At 37.4% G+C, this 22,271-nt stretch overlaps 1 protein-coding gene across 2 annotated transcripts; it reads right to left on the bottom strand.

The window, feature by feature from the left end:
• Positions 1–1,272: 1,272 nt before the first annotated feature.
• On the bottom strand, positions 1,273–15,528 carry LOC145481420 (uncharacterized). Of its 2 annotated transcripts, none has more exons than XM_081459901.1 (4): positions 15,141–15,528; positions 8,566–8,859; positions 7,599–7,985; positions 1,273–5,438 (listed from the first exon to the last, which is right to left on the bottom strand). In XM_081459901.1, the coding sequence occupies exons 1-4, from the start codon at positions 15,205–15,207 to the stop codon at positions 4,930–4,932; spliced, it is 1,257 nt and encodes a 418-aa protein (XP_081316027.1). In that variant the 5' UTR covers positions 15,208–15,528; the 3' UTR covers positions 1,273–4,929. The 2 variants fall into 2 exon arrangements, with proteins under 2 accessions (XP_081316027.1, XP_081316028.1); XM_081459902.1 differs by having other exon boundaries at positions 7,662–7,985.
• Positions 15,529–22,271: the final 6,743 nt, after the last annotated feature.

Genomic DNA, 22,271 nt, shown 5'->3' with positions numbered 1-22,271 from the left:
AATGTTATTTCCCTCAGAGCAGGTGATCTATTTTCTATTTGAGAAAGGGTCGTTACGATGTTTTGCCGTTTTTTTTTATAAAGTGTCGAATTGGAAATGCAAATAATGCATATTAGTTGCCTAGAATAAAAGACATCCAGAACAAATATGTCCTTACCTTTTTCCTATTTTTCGAATTTCATGTTATTCGATAGTTAACGAAATCGCAAGGTCCAACAATGTGCTGTTAAGAAAAGGAGATCTGTAGAATTAAATTCCTTTTTGACCAAAATGCAAGTTTTCAAATACCCCTGTAACCAAATGTGGCAAATGGAGGTGCATTGTGTTGCAATTATGATAAGTCCAGACGAAAATTTACAATCCTTTTACACTTACCCATATTTTGCTCTTCACAAAAACAATTCCCTAATGTAGGTTCTGTTCTAGCTAGTTAAACGTGTAATGTTCTGAATAAGAAATTAAATAGAAAATACCTGAGAATTGACGAAAATGTTAACCGAACAAGCGCTGAAGTCAGCAGACAAACTGAGACGATCTCGTCATTTTCATCATCTTTGCTGCCTTGGAAATTTGTTTAAGAATGTTGTTGAAGAAATCCACAAACAAATTGAACACTGAAGATGTTTATTCTGTTACTCGTCCTTCCGTCGGTTCGGTACAGCTGAAAGTTACAAATGTAAAGCTTGCGACTCGAACAAATATTGAATTACAAAAAAAAACAATACAAATGAGCGACCACTTACATATTTTTGGGCATCTTCAGGCTTAATCAAGATGTCAACATCGAGAAAGTAAAAGGCGAAGGTAAAAGCAAACTTTCCGCCTACACACAAAACAACGCACATCAAACTGCCAAGAGCACATGGTCGCAGAAATCACGTGACCCGCCCAAGGGGGGTACAGAGGGGCACGGTAAGGCAAACTGTCTCTAACAAATGTTAAATATTACAATTTGAATTTTCAAAACGAGGTCCAGTGTTGAAATTGTCTTGTCTGATGTCTTAGGGCTATTAATCCTTATTCATGATGGCTGCCAAGTTTGTTTACATAACATAATGTATATTAGACACGCGATTTCTTAGGGGGCAGAGAAATTAAAATAACGAAATTTCAACTGGTTTGCTATTTAGTAAGATTTACGACGCCGTATTATGCTTTAAGCATTGTACAGTAGTATAAAATACTCTATATTTTAGGCAATTTCGGCTCAATTTTTTAGTCAAGATATCGATTAACTATTCCAAACTAACCTTAAATAATAAAATCGATATTCCAAAGCTTGGCTCTCAAAAGTCATTTTGCACACTTTTCACTTTTTGGACGAGCCGATTTTCCAAGAACTGCCCTTTTTCCATTGTTTAATCCCCTGGTAGACGGCATGGCTAATTTGCAGTATAAAGGTAGAACCCTCATGGCGGCTGCCTGAAACATTATGCATAAGGGAAGGTCTGTAGCGTAAATAGCTCATTGTTTACGTATCATATATGCTAGCGGAGTATTTAAAAATTCTTTGGTGGAAATTTTTGCTCAGGTTACCCATTATCAGCTCTCTTCACTTATGCTGGAACACCAAGTGAGGGCCAAAGATTTCCCATACCAACGCTCACCGGCTCCATGTAGTTACTTGTTCTCTGACTTCATTTTAGGCGTCTTATCTATACTTTTCTGCTGCGTCTTTCCTCTCAGCATCAAGCATGCTCCGAAACATCTTGACTCTGGTAAGAAAATGGAATGAGTGTATTAATTTTTCAGCAACTTACGAAAAACATGTGCAAACATGATCCTCGACTCTTAAGTTCGAGGAGAGACGAACAAGTAAAGACAGATGTTTCAGCATATATCGACTGCCAACGCTGATTGGTGACTTCGGCAATGAACTCTAAAAGCAAAAATTTGATAATTTCCGCCGATATTTTATCCAGCTTTTACTGTCTGCATAAATTTACCCTGGCCCGTCACCACCGCGCCTAAATATCAAGTATCTCATCAACGTACTTCTTATTGCACTAACTGTTTTTTGGTCTAACCTTGTTAAGCAGAACAAAAATCTTCCTCCGCTAGCGCTGAGGATTTTGGAGGTCGAAAATCCAACGACGCTTCGTAGCCAGTGCAGCACTTCCAACCGCTGGAAAGGTCACTAACCGGTGATCAAATTGCAAAGTCCCTTGCTTATCTGATCTTCCAGCCCTCTTGGGACCAACTGATTGCATCATTTTATTGTTTTCATACCAATACACGTTTTCATGGTGTTCATATACAAATACTACAACTTCACTTCACAACTGTGATGCAATAAAAACTATTCGCGTCGGCTCTGTGTGGTTAGTTACGAAAGCTGGCTTTCTGCTCGCCATTGTAAATGTTCATACAGATCTCCACTGCAAAACAAAATTAATTTTTCGACAACTGTTGCCCCTGTCAATGGTTTTTTTTGTTTGTTTTTTTGGAAAAATGTAAGATCAATTACTGAACTTTAATGTAATTTTTCCTTTTCTTCCTGTTTTGTTTTGTTTTGTTTTGTTTGACAAAACCGGTCTCAAGGAAGTACGCATTAAGCTTAGCCTTAGGCAGTTAGATTTGAGAGATCTTTCCAGAACTTTGAAGTTACAAAGTCGATTGAGTTCACCCCAGCCTACTCACGGGAACGTAGATATGGAAACACACAAGCACTGTGGGGTCTGTTCAGTTAGTGGGGACATTCTCGGGTCCCAAGAAAAAAATTCCCCTTAAATCGGCCTTTTACGACTTCTTAACCATGTAACCATATAACCATTTAACTGGAGTTACAACGTCGATTGAACTGTTGTGTGTTATGGTTGTTGCTTTTCGAAAAGCACTGTCGAATTTGTTCAACATGGACCAAAAATTGACTTAATTCGAAAATCGAGCCCCAAAAGCACCTCGATGGCGCTCGTGTGACGGTATTCGTCAATATCTCTAAAATATAAACCAGGTGGGAAATTCTCCAGTATTTTCCTTTGATGTAACAGTTGTTTTGATACAGGTCAGTTATAAGTTTATCCAGACTTAATTAGAAAGATTTAATCCAGACTCGATTAATAATGTAATTACATTTTATTTGCATAAAATATGTGTCAATAAAAAAATAAAAATATTTACATTTTTTGACTGTCAATACAGTGTTTACAGAAAGAAATCCAAGTTAAATCTATGCAAGAGTCAATCCAAGTTGCAGAAAGAGCATTTCAAGTAGCAAGACATTTTGTGTAATATCGGCGGATGGAGGCAACTTGAAAACGTGATATTCGCTTTTCCCGACTGGTACATGCAGTGGACTCCCGCCCATGTGGACCTTGTGATTAAGAACCTGAAAGCTAAAGTTTTAGGATTTTAATTCTCATTTTGTAAGAACCTGTTGAGCCTGCCGTTTGGAACAGGTCCTTGCTTAGAATCGTATTTGGAAAACATGTGGCAGTGTATTGAGCACAAAAAGATTAGAAATATATCTTGGTGTGTGTATTTCCTTGGAATGTAGTCTTACTTTTTGTACTTAATTATACAATTTAAACGTGCAGTAAGCATCTCACCTTTCCACTTAAAAATAGGAGCTTATTTAAAGACCTAATTAGTCTAAATTCTGAATAGACTTTGCAAACATAAGAACTTTTCTTAACGTAACCTAAAAAGATCCTAGATTCTTATCTGTATTACTATCCGTTTCCATCCTCGCTACCAGACAGGTTCAATCCACGTGAATAGAAAGGGAAAATTTGTCGATTTGCTCATTACCATTTTTTTTCTTCCTGACGTCATACGTACCACTCGACGCATTTAAAGGTGTTTCATGCTTCTTAGAAATGAGCACCTCAACTTTACGATACCAAAGACCTGCTTATAAGTCCATAGAAAAGACAAGCTGACCCTCCAAAGTCACTTTTTCTTGTAAGCGAGTGACCCTCCACCCAGGGTCATCCTAGCCCCCGAGTCAAGCTTGTGATTTGTCGTAGAAATAGCTCCTTACTCTTTATAAAGAATTGTATTAAAAGTTCCCTGGCGCGAGCTGACTTTGTATGGGGAACGATTCTTTGACCAGGGACAAGTTTTCTGCTTATCAACAGGTCCACATGCATAGCTTTGATGAACAGATGACTACAACAATACACGGCTTTGACTAACTATACTGAAATCCGTACCCATCCATCTTGGCATTTTTTTTTCAGGCTTATCAAACTTTTGAATCTTTTTTTAACATGCACATTATCACTTACAGACTCTTAAATTGCGTTACCGACATCTGACTTTTGGTTCCTTTTTTAAGAAAATATTTTCATGGGCCCTTCCGAGTTTGTTGAGACATAAGGGTAATGTAAGGGGTAAAAAAAATTGTTTGGTTCAGGCCTTCCTGATAACAAAGGGAGTAAGCTAGTTAACAACATATAGTTATAATTTTAAAATTAAAACCAGTTTCTTTAAGGAACAATACCAAATTTTGTATATCAAAATAAGTTATGTCATAATAAGTCAAGATCAAGTTTTTCTTTGTCTGCTCCAGGCCTGCCTGAGAATATAGAACATAAACTTGTAAAATACATTTAAAATTAGAAAAAGTTAGTTTATGCTTTTTGCTAAAAAATAGCAAATCGTAGAAGTGATTAATAAATTTCCAGAAAGAGAAGATTTGCTCAAATGCAGCTACAAGGTAACAAATCCCTTGAAGTAAAAACAGAAGAAAATCACCTACACAAAACTGAGATGGTCATTTTCTAAATGGCAATTAGAATAAGGGTGCTTGGGAGATTTTCCAGTGTTTCTCTGCTTATTTCTCGTGCCACGCTGTTTTTTCCAGTTATTCGTAGATTGCAGTTTTAGGTTACCTCACGGAGAAGCTAAATCATCAATTTTCTGTCCTCAATAAAAAAAACCGACGAAGTATTGTTGTAGACTAAAACTGTACTGGGTTTAAAATTCTCAAATAACACCTAGTGGAGAGGAAGGACGTAGCAACGAACCATGCTGACACGAACATTGTTTCATTCCAACTGAGTCATGCTTACTGTCTCTACTTTCACTCGCCTCCGTGGATATCACTGACGGACTGTCGCAAATGGAAAATTGCTTTCTAATCGATATCTGATCGTCACTTCCAATGTTTTGACTATTATAAAACCGGACAATTTCCGACAGATATCCAAGGTCCTCGCTGCCTGCTCGATCAACGTCATTGTGGTCTATAATAATGATATCTCCCGGATTAACGTTGATTTCTTTTGTTTCGTCGTCGCTGCCCTGTAATTCTATCGTAACACTTTTAATTTTGTTTCCTTCGTCTTCCTCGTCTCTCTTTCTGTTCTTCATGGAGAATTTCTTCTTCTTTCGCTGTTTCTTGCAAAGACGAATGGCTAACAAGAACAATAGCAAGAAAACAGTGGCACCAGCTACCCCTGAGAGGAACACGACGAGAGTGTGACGTGGGTTCTCTGCAAACAATATGTATGAAATGTGTATAAAATTTGCATACATATATGTATTTTTTAATACCAAAATATGGGGTCAGGTAGCAGTTCTCGTAAGGTCTCACATGAATGGCTTAATACCCTTTGAGAGAACAATTAAAACAAACAACAGAAACAATGCACTTAGCCCTAAAACAGTAACAGCTGCTACACTATGTTGACAATGAAAATTATAAGCTTACGAGAGCTGCTAGTCTTATGCAATATGCTGAGTATTTCAAATTTGTCACGTCAGCTTTAGGCCTCCTAAAATGTCTTTGTTGCACCGAAATAGATAATTTAGAGTCTGGATTTTTTTCTTTTCGAAAAGTGGCGGCTAATGAAAATATTCAAAACATTGTACGGTATAAAAATTCACAATGATGAGTACATAATAGTCCATACCACGGTCAATTTTTTCTCATTTACTCTATAACAAATCTAAACGGATAAGCGAGGCAGTTTCACTCGGAAAGAAACTACAAAATTGCCTGAAATTGCCTCACATTCACGTTAGACTATATCACGATTGAAATAAACAAAAAAACAAACAAACAAACCGTGAAAAAGGTATTTGCGATACTCATTTAGCACATTCATTTCAATTTTGTCTCAGTATCTGATAATTTAAGGTTAAAGTCAGTTTCCCCGGAGTTGTGGTAAGTTAACTTTGATATATATTTTTCACGACTCCTTTTCAATTTTCTTAAACATAACCTTGATCAAGCACTATTCATCAGTGTGTGTTTAATTGTAAGGTACAGAAAAATAATACAGGTAAACAAATATTAATAACAAGCTCAGTCATAAGAAACCTTTAGGAAAAAAGCCTTCCTCCGTTGTTATGAAAAATTAAGGAAAGTTTAAGGAAAAATGTTCTTGCGACACATTTTATGGCTTTGATTAAGTTTTGCTGGTCTATTAATTATTTCATGATTTTTCTCCCTAATGGTTTCTTTACAATTAAAGGGAATAATTGTTTTACCTTAGACGCAGAATGTGGCACAGTAGAGAACCAGGACCAGGTATAGGAATATTACATTATATTCTAATCAAATCTCAGTTCATTTTTTAAAAGATTAGTTTCAGTCGTTTTTAACAGGACTGTAAGCTGGTAACAGTGTTATGTCAGACTTTTACTGGCAACGACTATTTTAAAAATACCCCTAGAAATGTTTGTTTTACAACGGACAACAAATTGGGTTATGATATATTTCATTTTCTTTTTAGAAGGACTTCAATCACTGGTCGCTTGAAATTGAATAGGAACAATTTCAATTTATTTATTTTTTTGTATTTAGTTTTAATCTCGAATTTAATATTACTTTTAGAATTTTATGATGAATTTTACTTCAAAAACAAGAATGTTAACGTGTTACCAACACAAAATACACACGTTATCAACTGATATCTCTACAGTGCCACCCTGGCACTGACGTCACAGTCACATGCACTTCATGCATTGATAATCCCTATAAGGAAGCAAGACACAAATGAGGAACGTTAAGCTTTGGAATAGGATGCCCTGTTTCTATTTAAAAGGGACCCGGATATTGAATGTTTTACCACTATGTATTGGTTGTCTAGCTTCCACTGCTGTCCAGAACTGCATTCTGCAAACGACATGTTCTTCACCGACGAAGCTTATGTCACAAGATGATTTACGGCAGAAGGGTCCTCGACCGTAGATCACTTTACATTTACTGCAGCAATTTGGGTATAAGGGACAAGACAGGGCACAAAGTAAAGCCTTGGAATAGTATGTTGTTCAAGTTCAAATTAAGCTTCCCTATAAAATTGACGTAACTTTCAAGTATGCAACACCCGTACAATTTCAAACTAATTGCATTCCTAATCAAAACAAATTAGCCTTGCTTCCTCTTAGAACAGTATATTTTCGCCATGTTCGCCCAAATTTCCTTTTCCGTCACGATTGTTTAATGGTCCGGCACGATCTCCTCGCACTTTCTATGCAGAGGCCCTCTTCATCTTACACCAGAAACCACTAAGAAATGTTTTGAAACAAAGAACCGAGTTGTTTTATACTTCAACAAGATATCAGAAAACATTGAAACAAATATTTCATTACAACTGTCTTGACTCATGTGACTGCAACGTTAGCGCTCAGGTTCTTTAATTGCGTACCTTTGATTAACAGGTATGTGAAGTACAGAGATCTCAGCAGGGCTATAAAGGCCCACCCCTCACCTCGGCTCTCTGAGGCCTCCGACTCTGGCGCCTTTGGAGGTGATTGTTCCGTGGTCCCAGTAGACAGCCTTCCTCTCGAGCTGGAAGTGGTAGGCTTTATCGTAGTGAGGTATATTCTAGTTTTGTTTGATCCTATTGTCTCGTTGACAGTTTTTGTTGAGCTTTTTGAAGTTGGTGCTTGTGTTTCTGTTGTGGCGTTGGTACTCGCAGGGTGTGTTGTTTTCGGTGTTGGTGACTTCGGTGTCTCTGTATTTGTCCGATTACTATGGTGGTTTGATTCTGGCTGTTTTGACGTTGGCGTTGGGGTCCATGTATCGCCAGGAACTGTTAAACGGAGTCAGTTAAAAGTTATAGTGGTTTTCAGTTGTAATGAAATGAGTAATGGATTTACAATCAGTTTTACCGTTTCTGAACTTTGCAACGGAATGGTTTCAACGATGAGACACAAAACCAAAGCTAATCGAGCTTACTCAATTTTCGCACCAGTTTGATTGGTTGTTCTTCCTTTAATGCTTTGATTTCTATGATTGGTTGGATACAATGACCTTGTTTTTAGCGTCTCGACTCTGAAACTGCCCCACACTTACAAAGTTAGATGAGGATCAACTCTAGTTACAGTTATCTGTATGGTATATGTTAGAATTCTCTCAATGTACAAACATCCCAGAGTAAGAGCAAAGCGGAAGGAAATTAAGTGATAACCTTTTCCACTCGGCAAGTTGAGAAAATATAAGAAAGCTTACCTGAATATATTTCTAGTTTGCTGTTGTCACTGAGTATCCGAATGAACACTTTCAAATAAAGGATTGTTTGTTAACGGAGGTACGAGAGAAACCTGCCTCTTGACAAGAGAGCTTGGAAAATTAAAGAATTAAAAGAATAGAGGCAATAAATATGAACTTACTGCATCTGTAGATGACGTCCAGATATTTGAAAGTCCCAGGACAAGGATCTCCGAACATTGTGTGATCTGCTTTAACGGTACACTTGCGTTTGTTGCCACATCTCACAGTCATTTTGAGAAGTACATCAGGCGCTCGACAATTCATATCGGTGATGTTCTCATGTGGGCAGATGGAGCTTCCAGGCTCCAAGCGTCCATACTTGGCCCCAAGTATGCGGATTATGTAGTCGCCTTCACAACGCAAGCGTAACCTCTGACCTTGACACACGTATTTTGACTTCACTGCAAAGGTTCCTGGAATTGACAAAAAGTCAGATGTTAGATTCCAAATGACTCACTTCACCTTTGATTATGGAAGTAGCGAAAAGAGATGATCGAAATCTTATTTCTCAGTACGTTTCCAAGAAGGCAGGTGGTGAGAATAAATACAATCGTCAGCCAGAGGATACCTTCCTATTGTAATAATACGTTTTCAAACGTTTTAAAGAAATACAGGGCAGACTGACAATTAGCAAGGAACATTGCTGGCTAACGAGAGTGAGTTATGTCTCCATTTGGATTTTATTACACCTAATCAGTTCCTAAGGCGTTACTGTTTTTACCTTAAACTGCAAGTTTTATTAATTTTCTAAAACTACCGACTCTATAAGCATAACAATGCAATGCGATTAGCACGGATTTAAAAACGATTGCCGATGTTAACAACTGTCGCTTAATGAACTTTTAGAGTTGTTACCTAGTTGTCAAATATGAATTGTTTACTGAACATCAATTACGTTTCTCTGTAACCAAAGCAGGGCTGATTGAAGAAATTATGGTCAGCCGATTCAGTAATATCCCCGGGATGCCGACACGTTTGTTATCCACGGCAAAGCAAGGTCCTTTGTTTTACATATTCCTTTACACAAGCCTTTACTGCTAAGAGAGGCCGAGTTAAACAGTCAAGAGAAGCGAAGTTCAATTTGTAGAATATTTCAGTTATTTTCAAGAAAAATATTCGCGTAATTACCTTGAACTGTATTAAGTGAAACTGGCCATTATAAACCACTTAAATAACTGAGTAGCATTTGCCAGTAAATGTCGGCAGTTGTTAGAGATCGCAAGAAAACCGTTTTCAATAAATAAGAATTTCCGCCATTGATTAGCAACAGTCATATTAAGGGCCCATTAACCGATTCATGCGCACGCTCGCGCGCGTTGCTAAGGAAGTGAAATTTCACTTTCGGTCATTTACGTCAGCCTGAGCGCGGAAAATAAAAACAACTCAAAAACTTGCAAATTCGCATGCATTTTAGATGTTTTTCTTTGTGGTTCGCAAAATGCAAAGTATAAAAAGTACAAGCAAAGACAAAATAAGAGAAAGACAGAAAAACAAGAGCGCTGGTAGTGTAAATTGCGCACGCACTGATAGGGTAACTTCCAATAGATATCGCGCGCACTTCCGGTTTCTTTAAATTCTAAAGGAAACTCGGTTTTTCATTAAATCCAGCCTTTTTCGACGAATTTCGATTAAAGCCAACGTTGGCAACATAGCTATGCATTCCTTTTTCGAAATCATGCCTTTTTCAGAAAATTACGAATTTTTCACTATCTCAAAATCTGACCTTTTAGAAATGGAACAAAATCGATGCATAGCGTAATGAGGATTTAAATCAAAATATTAAATCAATGAAAAAAATCCCGAGAAAGTAATTTGCCTGGGAGCCTTTGCATTTTTTCTGTATTAGTCACATGACCATGGGCGTGGCCTGATGACGTCATCACTAGTGTTACTGATCATGAAAAAGTTGAAACACATGAAATAACTCTGAATTAACTAAAAATGATGAGGTTATATGAGACTAAATTTTCCTTAGCAACGGCTCGAAAAGATCGGCTAATGGGCCCTTAAGAGCTTTACAATTAGTGAGTATAGTACTACAGTGAAGCTAAGCAAAATATGATTCTGGAATGCCAAAAAAATAGCTTGGGGTTTCAAGAAAAAATATCTCTTTCAAACTGCTGCAACAAAGATTGTGCACCCCGTTTTGATTTACGTTCCTTGATAAAGCCATATAATAATAAACATGAACTTTACATGCTCTTGATAAGCAAATAATGACGCAAATTTAATTTGCACTTCCTTGAGAAAAAGTTGTTATTTTGTTCAAGGTTGTCCATCTGCAAAGCGTTAGTTTGGCTTTCTCTTTTCTTAGACGTTTACCCCGCATATATATATATATATATATATACTATCACAAATGAAGACAAACTGCACAATTTAGTTGCACACCTATATTTCGACTGCCTACAACAGTAGGCAGTCGAAATATAGGTGTGCAACTAAATTGTGCAGTTTGTCTTCATTTGTGATAGTATATATGAGTTCATGAAGATCGTTTATGTGTGGCTGGTGTTTGTGAAGATTTATATATATATATATTAAGCCTCCGACAAATTAGCAACAAATGAATGTAAGCAAATGTCCCTACAGCCTATCGTAGCTCTGAACTGACCAATTTATTCCCAACATGTGTTCTTTCCAACCTTTAAATATCTGTTCTTAAGTATCGCATATAGATGACCACTTTGATCTCTTGCGCACCCCACTTTTTGTGCGTTTTAGGAAATTCTCGTCTTGTTCTTAAAATATATCTGCATCCTGTATGTTACGAGCTTTTGAGTTCTCTTATAGCTCTCATAACTTATCCTTTGATCTCTCCTATTTCGGTACAGACAAAATAACCTAAACAATTAATTATGGTAAGTTATTTGCTGAAACCTAAATCGACTATCTGTTTCCTGAGATCGTGGCTCCCTCACCTACAATGAGGGCCAAAGGTTATCAAACACACGATTTGGGCACCTTTCAAAACCGACGCTAATCTCTTGTCATGAGTAATTGCAAAATAAAGACAACGCCAACAATGCTGTCTTGCACGTTGCGTCGGCTGCTTCCTTTGATAACGTCTTTGCAAGAAAAAATATACCTAGAGAATTTTAAGGTTCTTTAAACCCGACCACAACCATATAGGGATAAGCCCAAAACTTTTAATATAACTAAACTTTAGCTGAATGCAAACACCTATCTTTAGCTCCTTTAGTAAGGCTGCGCTTACCGGCATTTGGAAGTAATCCAGAACGATGTAAATCCGTAAAAATGTTATCTATTCTTGAAGGTGCACTGAACAGTATAAGAAGATTGATTTCAAACCCGTCGACCATTAGGATGACAGAAAATGGTCAAATATTCAAATCACTTCCCCAAAGTATCACGAGAAATTTAGCACGATTCCTTTTTTAGCAAATCCTGATCTTGTCGCTAGCGTAATTCCACACTTCCTCCGGCATAAGATTATGCAATGTTGCAACACATACTAAAGACTTAAAACGCAAAAATGAGTAAAATGTTTGCCCAAGCTGCAATGTCTAGAACGATCCCCTGCTCGAAAACGTATCTCAATCACTCTTGACCTGCCAGCAACGGTCGGCACTTTGAAATTTTGAGGTTACACTCCAGCTCTCGTGATCTATTCTCTACTGTAGTTTACTATCTTTATATTTTGCACAGACAAATTGATTTTAACTACTTGTCGAAAGCTAAATCAACTATATGTTTCCTGACATCGCCGTTTCCTTGGCAAGAATAATAAAGACCAAAGGTTATCAACAGTACAACAGGGCTCGTTTTCAAGTCGTTGACGCTAATTAATTGTAAACGGAAAAAGAGACAAATTGTAAAAGAAATTGTTTGGTTCCCACGTTTGATGTTATAGACACAGACATCGACGTTGACATAGTAGCTCATAGTCGAAGACGAATGCTTCCGTTGATTACCTCTGAAAGAGCAGTTGTATCTCAAGAAAGAGGCAGGTTTTCGCTTTCTACTTGTCCAGAAACAGAGCCACGGAGGTAAAGGCTTCCATATCAAAGCAAAAAAACAAACAAACAAACAAACAGGCAAAAATGTCTGAGACAACCGACAGTGGACGCTTTGCGAGAGCTTCACTTCAGAAAGCTTTGAAACGTAATTTGGAAAACTTCAATTCAATGGAACTCGATAGAAATGAGCTCAAAAGTGTCCAAGGACTACAGATTGACCTTATACACCGCGAGGAAAGTAAAGGTGTAAACGTTGCTGAATCGTCTAAATAATCGCGCTGCATTTAACAAGATTCAATTGAAAGCAATTCAAAAACTGTCGGTAAAGTGGGCGAATATCACTCGTTCGATCGCTTAAGTGATGGAAATTAAATTAACGTTAACTGAACAGAGATATGATAGGCACGAAAAGTTCAGAAAATCCCAGACTCAGTCATAAGTGTGAAGTACGGTAATCATAAAAGCTACTTCTGAATCTTTTGTTGCTGTATGAAGACAGAGTCCACTATATAAATGATTTTGTTTTATTCTCGTCACTTGTTTGCTTGATGATGTATCAAGATTCTAAAGCAAAAAAAAAAAATCGTCCATCCGTTGTAAGAATTTTGAAAACTAAATAGATAACTCAACCTTTGGGAACTACATTACACAACAGAACAAAGTCACATAATTTAATGTCATCCAAGAATGCGCTCAAAGTTTGGTCTTAAAAACAGCGGTTCTGGATTTCGTGATAAACAAAGTATACATAAGCTTATTTGTTTGCGTTCTTTTCTTAATTCCTCTGCAACTATGATTTGTACTTCAAGGAAGTTTAAAATCAGTCATAGTAGTTTGGTTTCTTCAGCAGCTTACTCGTAGGAGGTTTATTTGAACTATATACGTGGAGTGATCCAATAGTGGGCGTTTATCACTGAATTCCTAACACACTGGCAGCTAGGGGGTAAAATTTTAGAACTTCCTGTTATTTTCTATTTATTCGTTTAATTTCTAAGACTTCTTTTCATTGTGCAGGGGCAACAACTATCTGCTCTCCCTCAAAAAACGTTTCAAAATACTTGAGCGAGCACTCGACAATTTTGCCACCTAGTTGAGACGAGAAACTATGTCCCGACCTAGAGCAATATATTTACCTAAAGTAAATACACTTTGTGTAAGTTTTGACATTTGAGGCGCGAAGCATGTACTAAACTCAACCAGAAACATCAGCTTGTTTACGTTAACCGCCTCAAAAGCGTTGGTAGATTTGCATATGAATCGAGTATATTTCTACAGGTACTATTTTAATTACTCTTTGTCTTTCGATGAACGAATTTCCCGCGAAGCTGTCTTTCAGGATCAAAAGCGAATTATTCTTCATTGAAAGGGTAATTATTTTAAGACGAAAGATTATTTGTAGATGGAACAAAGAATTTTAATTACCAAAGCGAAGTCTGAGAGTATTCACAATACAGTACCCCACGAATGTACTGTCTCCAGTCAATATTCTCTACAAGGTATCGCGCTAGGTCAATTCCCAAAACCGATCTTCGCCAGAGACAAAGCTGCCACTGTATAGCAAAAGAAATGATATCACACCTGGATTTTTAAAAGATTTCGGTATTGGTTATCCAAAAGCTTTTAATCTTCCTTTAAAGAGAGTGGCTGTTGTGTGGCAATTACGAACTGATAATTGCCAAAGATCCGTCACAAAGAGATAAGAACACTCTCCGCCCTCTCTTGTTAAGAAATAAAACTTTTCAAGATTTATCAAAACTGCCGCTACAGCATTGGATAAAATACTTCAGGCATCCAACGGCGCAGTAAAATATTATTTTCCTTACGACCCACTGAAACTTGAACAAACACGATCCTTTATTTACAATACACTATTCTCAAGCTAAGTGACCCGGATTGTACAGGATTAAATTCTTCTGTTTAGAGAAGAGGCTCAAAGCCAAATATATATTGCAAGCACGTACATAATGTTACCAGAAATAAACTTAGAGAGATATAAATCAACTTTTTTTTCACTTGTGCGTTGAATATTGAAGACAACGCTCTAGTTGAATACAATAATTCTCCTGGTCCAAAGTTTAATTAAACGTGCTTTTCGTTCTGAGCCAGCTTTGAATTAACTAATACAAACTTAATCAAGTCAGCCCTTCAGGGATCCTTTCAAGTACACAGCACCTTGTGCAAATCGCTTTGCGGAAATACCCTCAAACGGGTTTTCCTATCGACCGGTTTCCTTATTGAACGCAGTCGAATAAATATTTAATCACATTCTGTAAAGGATAATAAATAAATATGCCCGCTTTATTTCGTGTCTGTGACTGTCGAGTATATTCGGGAGCGAGGCTATCTTAGTACTAAAAATCCACATTATTCCAAAATTATTCTCAAGACCAAGATTATTAAAAACTTGCGCAATTATTCAAATTCAATTCAAATTTTCAATACTTTTTCGTACATGACATTAAAGTTAAATGATGGAAATGGACGCGTTCCTGTACAACATCTGGAAAAGATTCGTATCAAACAAGCGTTTTGCACAGAGTAAACAGAACCTCGTTGCTCTGACACGCGGAACAACCAGCTGCTGCTGTTTTTTCGATTTCGATTCGGAGATCGATAACGCAGTTAGTGTAGTCAGCATGCCACCCAAAGCACTCCGCCAAAACTACACCGGTGGCGCTAAAACTATTACCGAAGCAAACTCTCAACGTACTTACCCAAAATAAGAAAACATGATCCACACAAAAACAAAAGCAAAGCTTGTTGCAGTGGCCCCTTGCACATCGCGCCCTGGTCTGTTGTTTAGCACTGCGGCGTGATGTTGAAAGCTCTGATCGACCAAGGAAACAATATGGCGAGTTTTTGTTTTGACACGTGCGTTGCGACCACACTACTCGTATATTTTGGTGCCACTCTTCGAGACTTGGATCAGCAGTTGCGTAACAGTGAGTTGCAAACTATGGCCTGCTGCATTTCTCGTTGCGATTTGTCGACAGCACAAATTAATAGCAGCGTAATTGATGTCGGGACGCATGCGCGGCACCTGATTGTTGATTTGCCGTCAATCTTTGATAAATGGTGGAAATATGCTGTATGTGGCGTAATCTCGTGTTTGCTTTCGATAACATAGACTGGCCGTGTCTGGAATAGTTGTGTCTAGGAAACTAAGTATAAATGATTTGATTTAACAATTGATTGAAGCGGTATTGTCGGTTTTTAATCAAAGGTGGTTGGGTTTTTGTAAATAAAAAAAAAAAATTCACTGAAGACACCTTGCCTTTCTTATGCCAGAGCAGATCGTTTTTTCTGGCTTCGATTCCAGCCGTGGAGCTCGGTGGGTCTGATATATTTCAGTGATACTACGAACCACTAACATGATACAAATAATTAAACAAAACAGATGCGGATGATTACAGTGTGATAACGCAAACTGGAATGTTTAGAACCTCTGCGCTATATTGCTCTTCAGATACGGCATGCTCTCTTGAGCGTTCGTTTAACATCTTTCATTTAATCTTCTCGTGAGAACAGTATTGCTAATTTCTAAGTTGTTTTGGGTTTCGCTTTAGACTTTAAAAGTGAATACCATAGACTTAACGTAAAGCCACTTGTTTATTGAAGGTATTCTTCAAACAAATTGCACATATCCATTTGTGTTTTTCGCTCGTGTGACTGTCTTACTCTATTGCCATACGATTAAAATACTAAGTAATCTACCATTCACTCTAAGTAAACGCGTGCGTGGCCTGTTGAAAATGTGCATATAACAAAACAGTTTAAAAAACTGATCCTGTTTGAGTGCACCTTGGCTTAAAGTTATCATCTTATTAATCTAAAGTGACAAGGATGTTTTTCGCCTTCTCAGGATTAATGATCAAAAATCTGGTTCTCATTTATTTACATTTATTTACTTGTGGCACTGATGTATTAGCTAAAGGTTTTTTTTTTTTTTTTTTTTTTTAAATAAGATTCTTTGAAAGCGAGTGGGTTTAAAATTCCAAATCAATCTTCTTAGGATGTGATCTGACCTTGATGTCTATTCAAATCATGATCAGAATTACGAAATGCTCCGCGTGCTTGTGGGCGTAGTTAAAACGCGATTGACACGCCGTATCCGCTTTGAAAGGTAATCGCAGTCGGAAACAGCTGTATCGGCAAATAAGCTCTCCTGGTTTGTTGAAAAAGAGTATTGTTTTTTAGCACCTTCACAGAGCAAACGGAAAACACGTTTCAGCGCCTGAGTATTCTCGACGGGTATAAAGACAGTCCGGCTTTTATTCTATTTGATGACAATGTCTAAGTCTGTATCATAAAAAACCCACACAAACCTGTCTATCAGACGATAACAAAAAAAAAATACATCCTTAAAAAAACCTCAGTATAGAAATCACATGGCAACCTTTTTACAGCTTATGATGGATACACGTAAGTTATTTATAACAGCGTTTCATTATAAGAGGTGTAGATTGATAAATATCAAAAGTAGGGCTGCTTGTGGGGTTTTCTTAGACTGAAAAAGTACTTATAGGAAGAATGATTTAAAGCCAACGTCCTATGGTGAATTTTGTTTTCTCTCGATAAAATCCGACAAGTAGTAACCTTTCTTTGAACACTCAAATGAATTTGTAGGTTTTTGTAATAGCAAGTTCGATATATCAATATTCTAACACGGCTCAGAAGCTTTCAAGACAAACATCAATATTTCGTGGTGTTTCTTTGTATTCAAGTCTCTTTTGGGAACTGAGGGACAAAAAAACTTTGAGTTTGCAATTTTTCTTTGTACTCAAGTCTCTTTTGGGAACTGAGGGACAAAAAAACTTTGAGTTTGCAATTTTTCTCCCGAAAGCCTCGGAGTGATTGCGAATTGGACCCTTTTCAAGTTAAAACGTAGAGAATTGTGGGTCGACTGAATGTAAGTACTGCAATCAGAAACTGATTTACAAATCAAATCATTTCTGACTGCAAAGTTCGAGGCAACTTAACTCTTAGATTTTCAAACCTGAAAAAATAGAACCATTGGTTTCGTCAAGCTTAATACCAACTGTTATTTAGAGTGGAAATGCCAAGAAAGAGAAGGTACAAACATATTTTATAGATCTAATTCACATTGAGAATTTTTATCATTACACCACCTTCAAACAAGGCAGACGACAGTAAAACAAAATGTGCTTTGCATTACAAGAAAATATTTTAAATTCTTATAAGAGAAACTTTTCACCTACATTTACTAAACAGACAAACATGCTGGAGATACTCGACTGAGAACAATGCTCCAGTTGTTTCAAAACATTGTAAACTAAACTTTTAAACGGTTGACTAAAGCTTCCTAACATATCTACATCTACACTTGTTAAGATACAAACTCAACTTATGTAAACCGGAAGTGTTTCATGTAGACCGGAAGTAGTTGTAAGCTCAACACCAGGTTGAGGCTATGTATTGCACCGTATTGAGTTGTTACACGAGTCCATGTTGTGATGTAGAAGTTTTCGTCGTGTACGAATAAAACTTGAGTTCCAGTTGCTGTCTCTGATGTTTTAATCCACCGAAGAACATAGCCACGCTCGCAACAACACTTAGTTAAGTCGGTAAAAATTGTGACACACCAACTGTAAAAATCTGAATAAAAACAATACAATGGGATATTAAAAAATAAAAAATAAAAAATAAAAAAATCTAAATAAAAATAATACAATGGAATATTAATAACAATTAACTAACTTTGATTTAAAGCTATCTACGGACGTTGTATTCACAACATCCTCAGGAAGAGAGTTCCATTTATTGATTGCTCGTGGGAAGAAATATCTCTCTTCGCTCTAGGAACTACAAACCTAAATGCGTGGCTCCCACGGGTTCTTCTTTCATTATTTGGTTAATTTTAGGTGGGCTTCTACTGAAAAATCCGTCAGATTGTGGGAGAGTTTATACATAAAAGATAATCTGGCGGTTTTCCTTCTAGTGGTTAAGGTTTCCCAGTTAGGTTCCCGCAGCATTTCTGTCACCCTTGCGTAAGGATTGTAGTTGCCCGCGCAGAGTCGTGCTGCCTTTCTCTGAACTCTCTCCAGCTTCTGAATATCCTTCTCGTAATAGGGATCTCATGCGGCACTTCCATATTCTGGGGTTGCTCGAACTAAGGTCTTGTACGCCGTTTCTCTTACCGATCTGGGATAGTTATGTAAGTTCCGCCGCACAACGCCAAGTACTTTAGATGCTTTGCTTGAGACTGTCGATACGTGCTGATCCCATTTTGATTTACTTGTTAACCTGATTTACAGGTAGGTATTGTTCTCAACTTGCTCTTCTTATTTGAAATGCACAATACCTTGCATTTCGATAGACTGAATTATCACAAACGCATCGGACGGCATTAAGACCTTTAGAAAGGGAAGGGGAGGATGCTTATAACGATGGGGTCAGCCTATTTCAAATCTTAAATTCGGTACCGAGCATCCAAGGCTGGGCTGCTCACATCTCCACAGAAAAGGATCAATTAAAAAGAAGTACGGCGGAACAATCAATTCACTTCAAACAATTTGATACTTTTTTAGTAAATTGCCTTGGATTACCGTCGTTTACTAGAGAGGGTAGGGGCGGGGTTAACTTTGAAAAGAGCGCGTAAGGCACCCGTAGTAAGTTAGTTCAAGAGCACTCTTACTCAAGAGAGAAGTCAACTTTTTTTAGGCATAGTTTTTCTCTCAGACATTCATGTTGCTTTCGGCAGACACCCCTGACATTTCTAATATCATTAGTATCGAGTTCCTTCATTCATCAAGTTAAAAATGATCACGACTCTCTCCTAAAAAACAAGGGTCCCAGGACCTCAAGACAGAAAAACAGTATTGCCTTAAGACTGCAAAGTAAGAGAATGAAAATTTTTTGCCTGCTCCAAAGGAAGAAAATCTTCGATCTTCAGGCTCTGAAAGAAACCCTTCCGGGCCCAAAGCAACCTTTTCAGTAGAGCCCAAAGTTCTGCTTACGGATAATCTTTCTGTGTTCCTTTGTAGATTACGAGGATTTTATCCTGCAACTTTCCTTTCCTTTCCTTATTCTTGACACCACTATGCTTTTTTTGTATAGTGTAAGGGCAATTTTAGGGTTACTTAGACTATAGGCATAGAACATTAAAATAATCAAGCAAAGTTCGCCCTGTTTTCCAGAAACATATATTTAAAATGTTGATAATCAAAATGGGCGTTTGAGGTCACCATAGATATAACAGGGATCTCTATCCATTTTGTACCGTTTGTGCTGATTTTTCTTAGATTGCTTTTTTGAGGGCTCCGGAAAAACAAATGCAATATGTTGATATACAGCTATTTTAATTTCATCTATTTATGTCGATTTTCTTTTCCGTGAATTCCTTTAGCTCCGGAGTTTACTGACACACTTGACAGGCAACCTTCAACAGGCATAAGTTTGCTCTTTTATTGTAGTACTTCATTAAGAATATGTATGTGACAGGACAGTTGAATAGAACAACATATATGCTATATGTTTTTTTTTTCCACTAAATCTACAAACAAGTGAGTAGAAATTAGAGCTAAAAAAACCCTAAGGGGGTCCTAATACAGCTGTCTGTAAGCAAATTATCTTATTTTATCCCAGTCCAAACTCAAATGCAATTCTTGATAAGATTGCGTTTATCTAATGTTTATTATGCAAACTCACCTCCGTACAGAAGAAGCAGTTGATTAGAATGCTTTCTGTACGTCAACAGCCCACAAACCAGAAATAAAAAACAAATCGACTTTCTTAAAGTATTGGTGTACTTTGCAACTGTAAATGGCATTCCTGTTCCAATTAGAATTTAAGAATGAACTTGGAAAGCAACGAAAATCAAGAATCCCGGCCAAAACTCGACTAGACTAAAACGAGAGCGCATGAACAAGCTCAATCCTTCCTTGTACGTGAGACCCGCGTGAGATACCTGCTGACCAACAAAGCCAACAAGCAAGCCACATAACATGTCTCCTATTAATAATTGCACAGGTATTCCGGTTACACGGTTTGTGTGTTAATATTGTGGCCTCTGAAGATTAAAAGACCGGACAAACTTTGATACCGCCAACTAAACGGTACAGAAAGAGTTATTGGCAGGACATCAAACCGCACCATGTTTTGCTCCGCTAAAAGAAAATAATGGTTTTCTGAAACGAAATCAAACGCTTAACTGTGGTCTCACGAAAGTGTAGTGTGTTTGGTTTTTCGTTTCATGGCGAATTATTTGTTCTTTTTCGGGCCAACTTTTAAACACGTTTTTCACTGGATGTACGTTCCTTTAGAAGAAATGGCATTTCTTTTATAATTTTAATTGCAGATAAAATTCAAAAGCTCTCATTCTACAGCGCATGGTAAAATTCGACAAGCGCGAAGACTTTTTTGTTAGCCTTCATCACGTGCAATACGAACCTCTCGAAGCTACACGCGTAATTTCTTGCAAACAGAAAATATTGGAAAAGAAACACTCGCAAAATATTTCTTCCGCTCGCTTTTTATAATTTACTCGAGAGATTAATACAGCTGTTTACATCATAAAGTTTACAGTTTTAGGCAATCAGAAATGCTAAGCTCTAGCAGCTACTTCTAGTCCTTCGAGAAACCGAAGGAAAACGCTTGTTCCTGATTCTGCTAAGACCTAAAATTTAGTTCGCGAGTGGAGTCAGGAATAAGATTGCTGTGGCTTGATTGGCAGTGTTTAATTTCGCTTTCTGTTTCGACTTTGTGGTAACCTGATTTTTTAACTATTAGAAAACCATGAGAGACTAGAAGGAAAGTTGTTCTGCACTTTGATGATACTGACTTTAATCACTCAACGGATTTGGAAGCAATTATGGTTCGGTGGCAGTTTTCGTGCTTGTGCTTGTAGGAAGACCAAGATACGTGGGCAGTAATAAGGAATAACAGTGTAAGAAACCTGCATTTTAAACACAACATGTACCTGTGAAAGAAATTTGGAATGGACTCAACGACGGTGGTTTCTTTGCGATTTTAACAAAACAAGCTATTGTTTCCAAAAATGCAAGGTGAAGCTTTTACCTTGTTCAGTAGCTATTTTAAGAATTGTCAGACATATCAGAATATTTTAGATGTTTGCACCTGCGCAACTTCCTTTTTGTGGTTGGTTGCTATTCAGTCAGTCGTTTTGAAATAATTATGATGACCAAAGAAAACCCACTTTGTTGTGAAGTAATTACTGTTGAATTAATTTGTAATCAGAGGGATTTTTCGCTTAATGAACTAATCAAAACTTTTTCTGTCGGTTTTTGTATTTAGATTTTGTATTTCACGCTGTTTCATCATGTTTATTCTACAATTATGGTGCTATTTTTATTCTGTGGGGTGCTCTAAGGTGCTTTGGAGATCTAATCAGTGCAAGATGAGAGAGAATTTCTTCTGCGTCAAAAGCCATAATGCAGTTCTAGTTAACGGAATAAAAGGTGAGACGATCTGTAATCTTTTGCATTCGTTAGCTTTAAATAACGAAAATAAGACAGTCAGGACGGCTAAGATTTTCTCTTTGACGGGATTTTGTTTATTCTTGTAAATGCGACGAAGAAATTGCTTTCACGAACTCATCGTGCGTGAGGTCCCGTAAAAATTGTAGCCGCGTCTACTTAACAAGCGAATGAGTACTCCTCATTCTCGGCTAGCTAACTAATCGGCCGATTTAATTTACGAGACATCTAGGATATGATGAGCCCCCTCCACGTTCTTCAACGCAATCTGGATAATAGAGAGGCAACACGACAAAAGCTTCAATGAGCTTTGATGTGTTTTAGTTTGCGCTTGTATCTATTTATGCAACTCCACAAAACTTTGTCGTGTTTTGACGCGAAATATATTGT

This window comes from Orbicella franksi, chromosome 3 (genome assembly GCF_964199315.1).
Source record: "Orbicella franksi chromosome 3, jaOrbFran1.1, whole genome shotgun sequence".
Classification (NCBI taxonomy): Eukaryota; Metazoa; Cnidaria; class Anthozoa; order Scleractinia; family Merulinidae; genus Orbicella; species Orbicella franksi.
The sequence above is the reverse complement of the archived record's forward strand: the minus strand, read 5'-3'. Positions and strand labels throughout refer to the sequence as shown.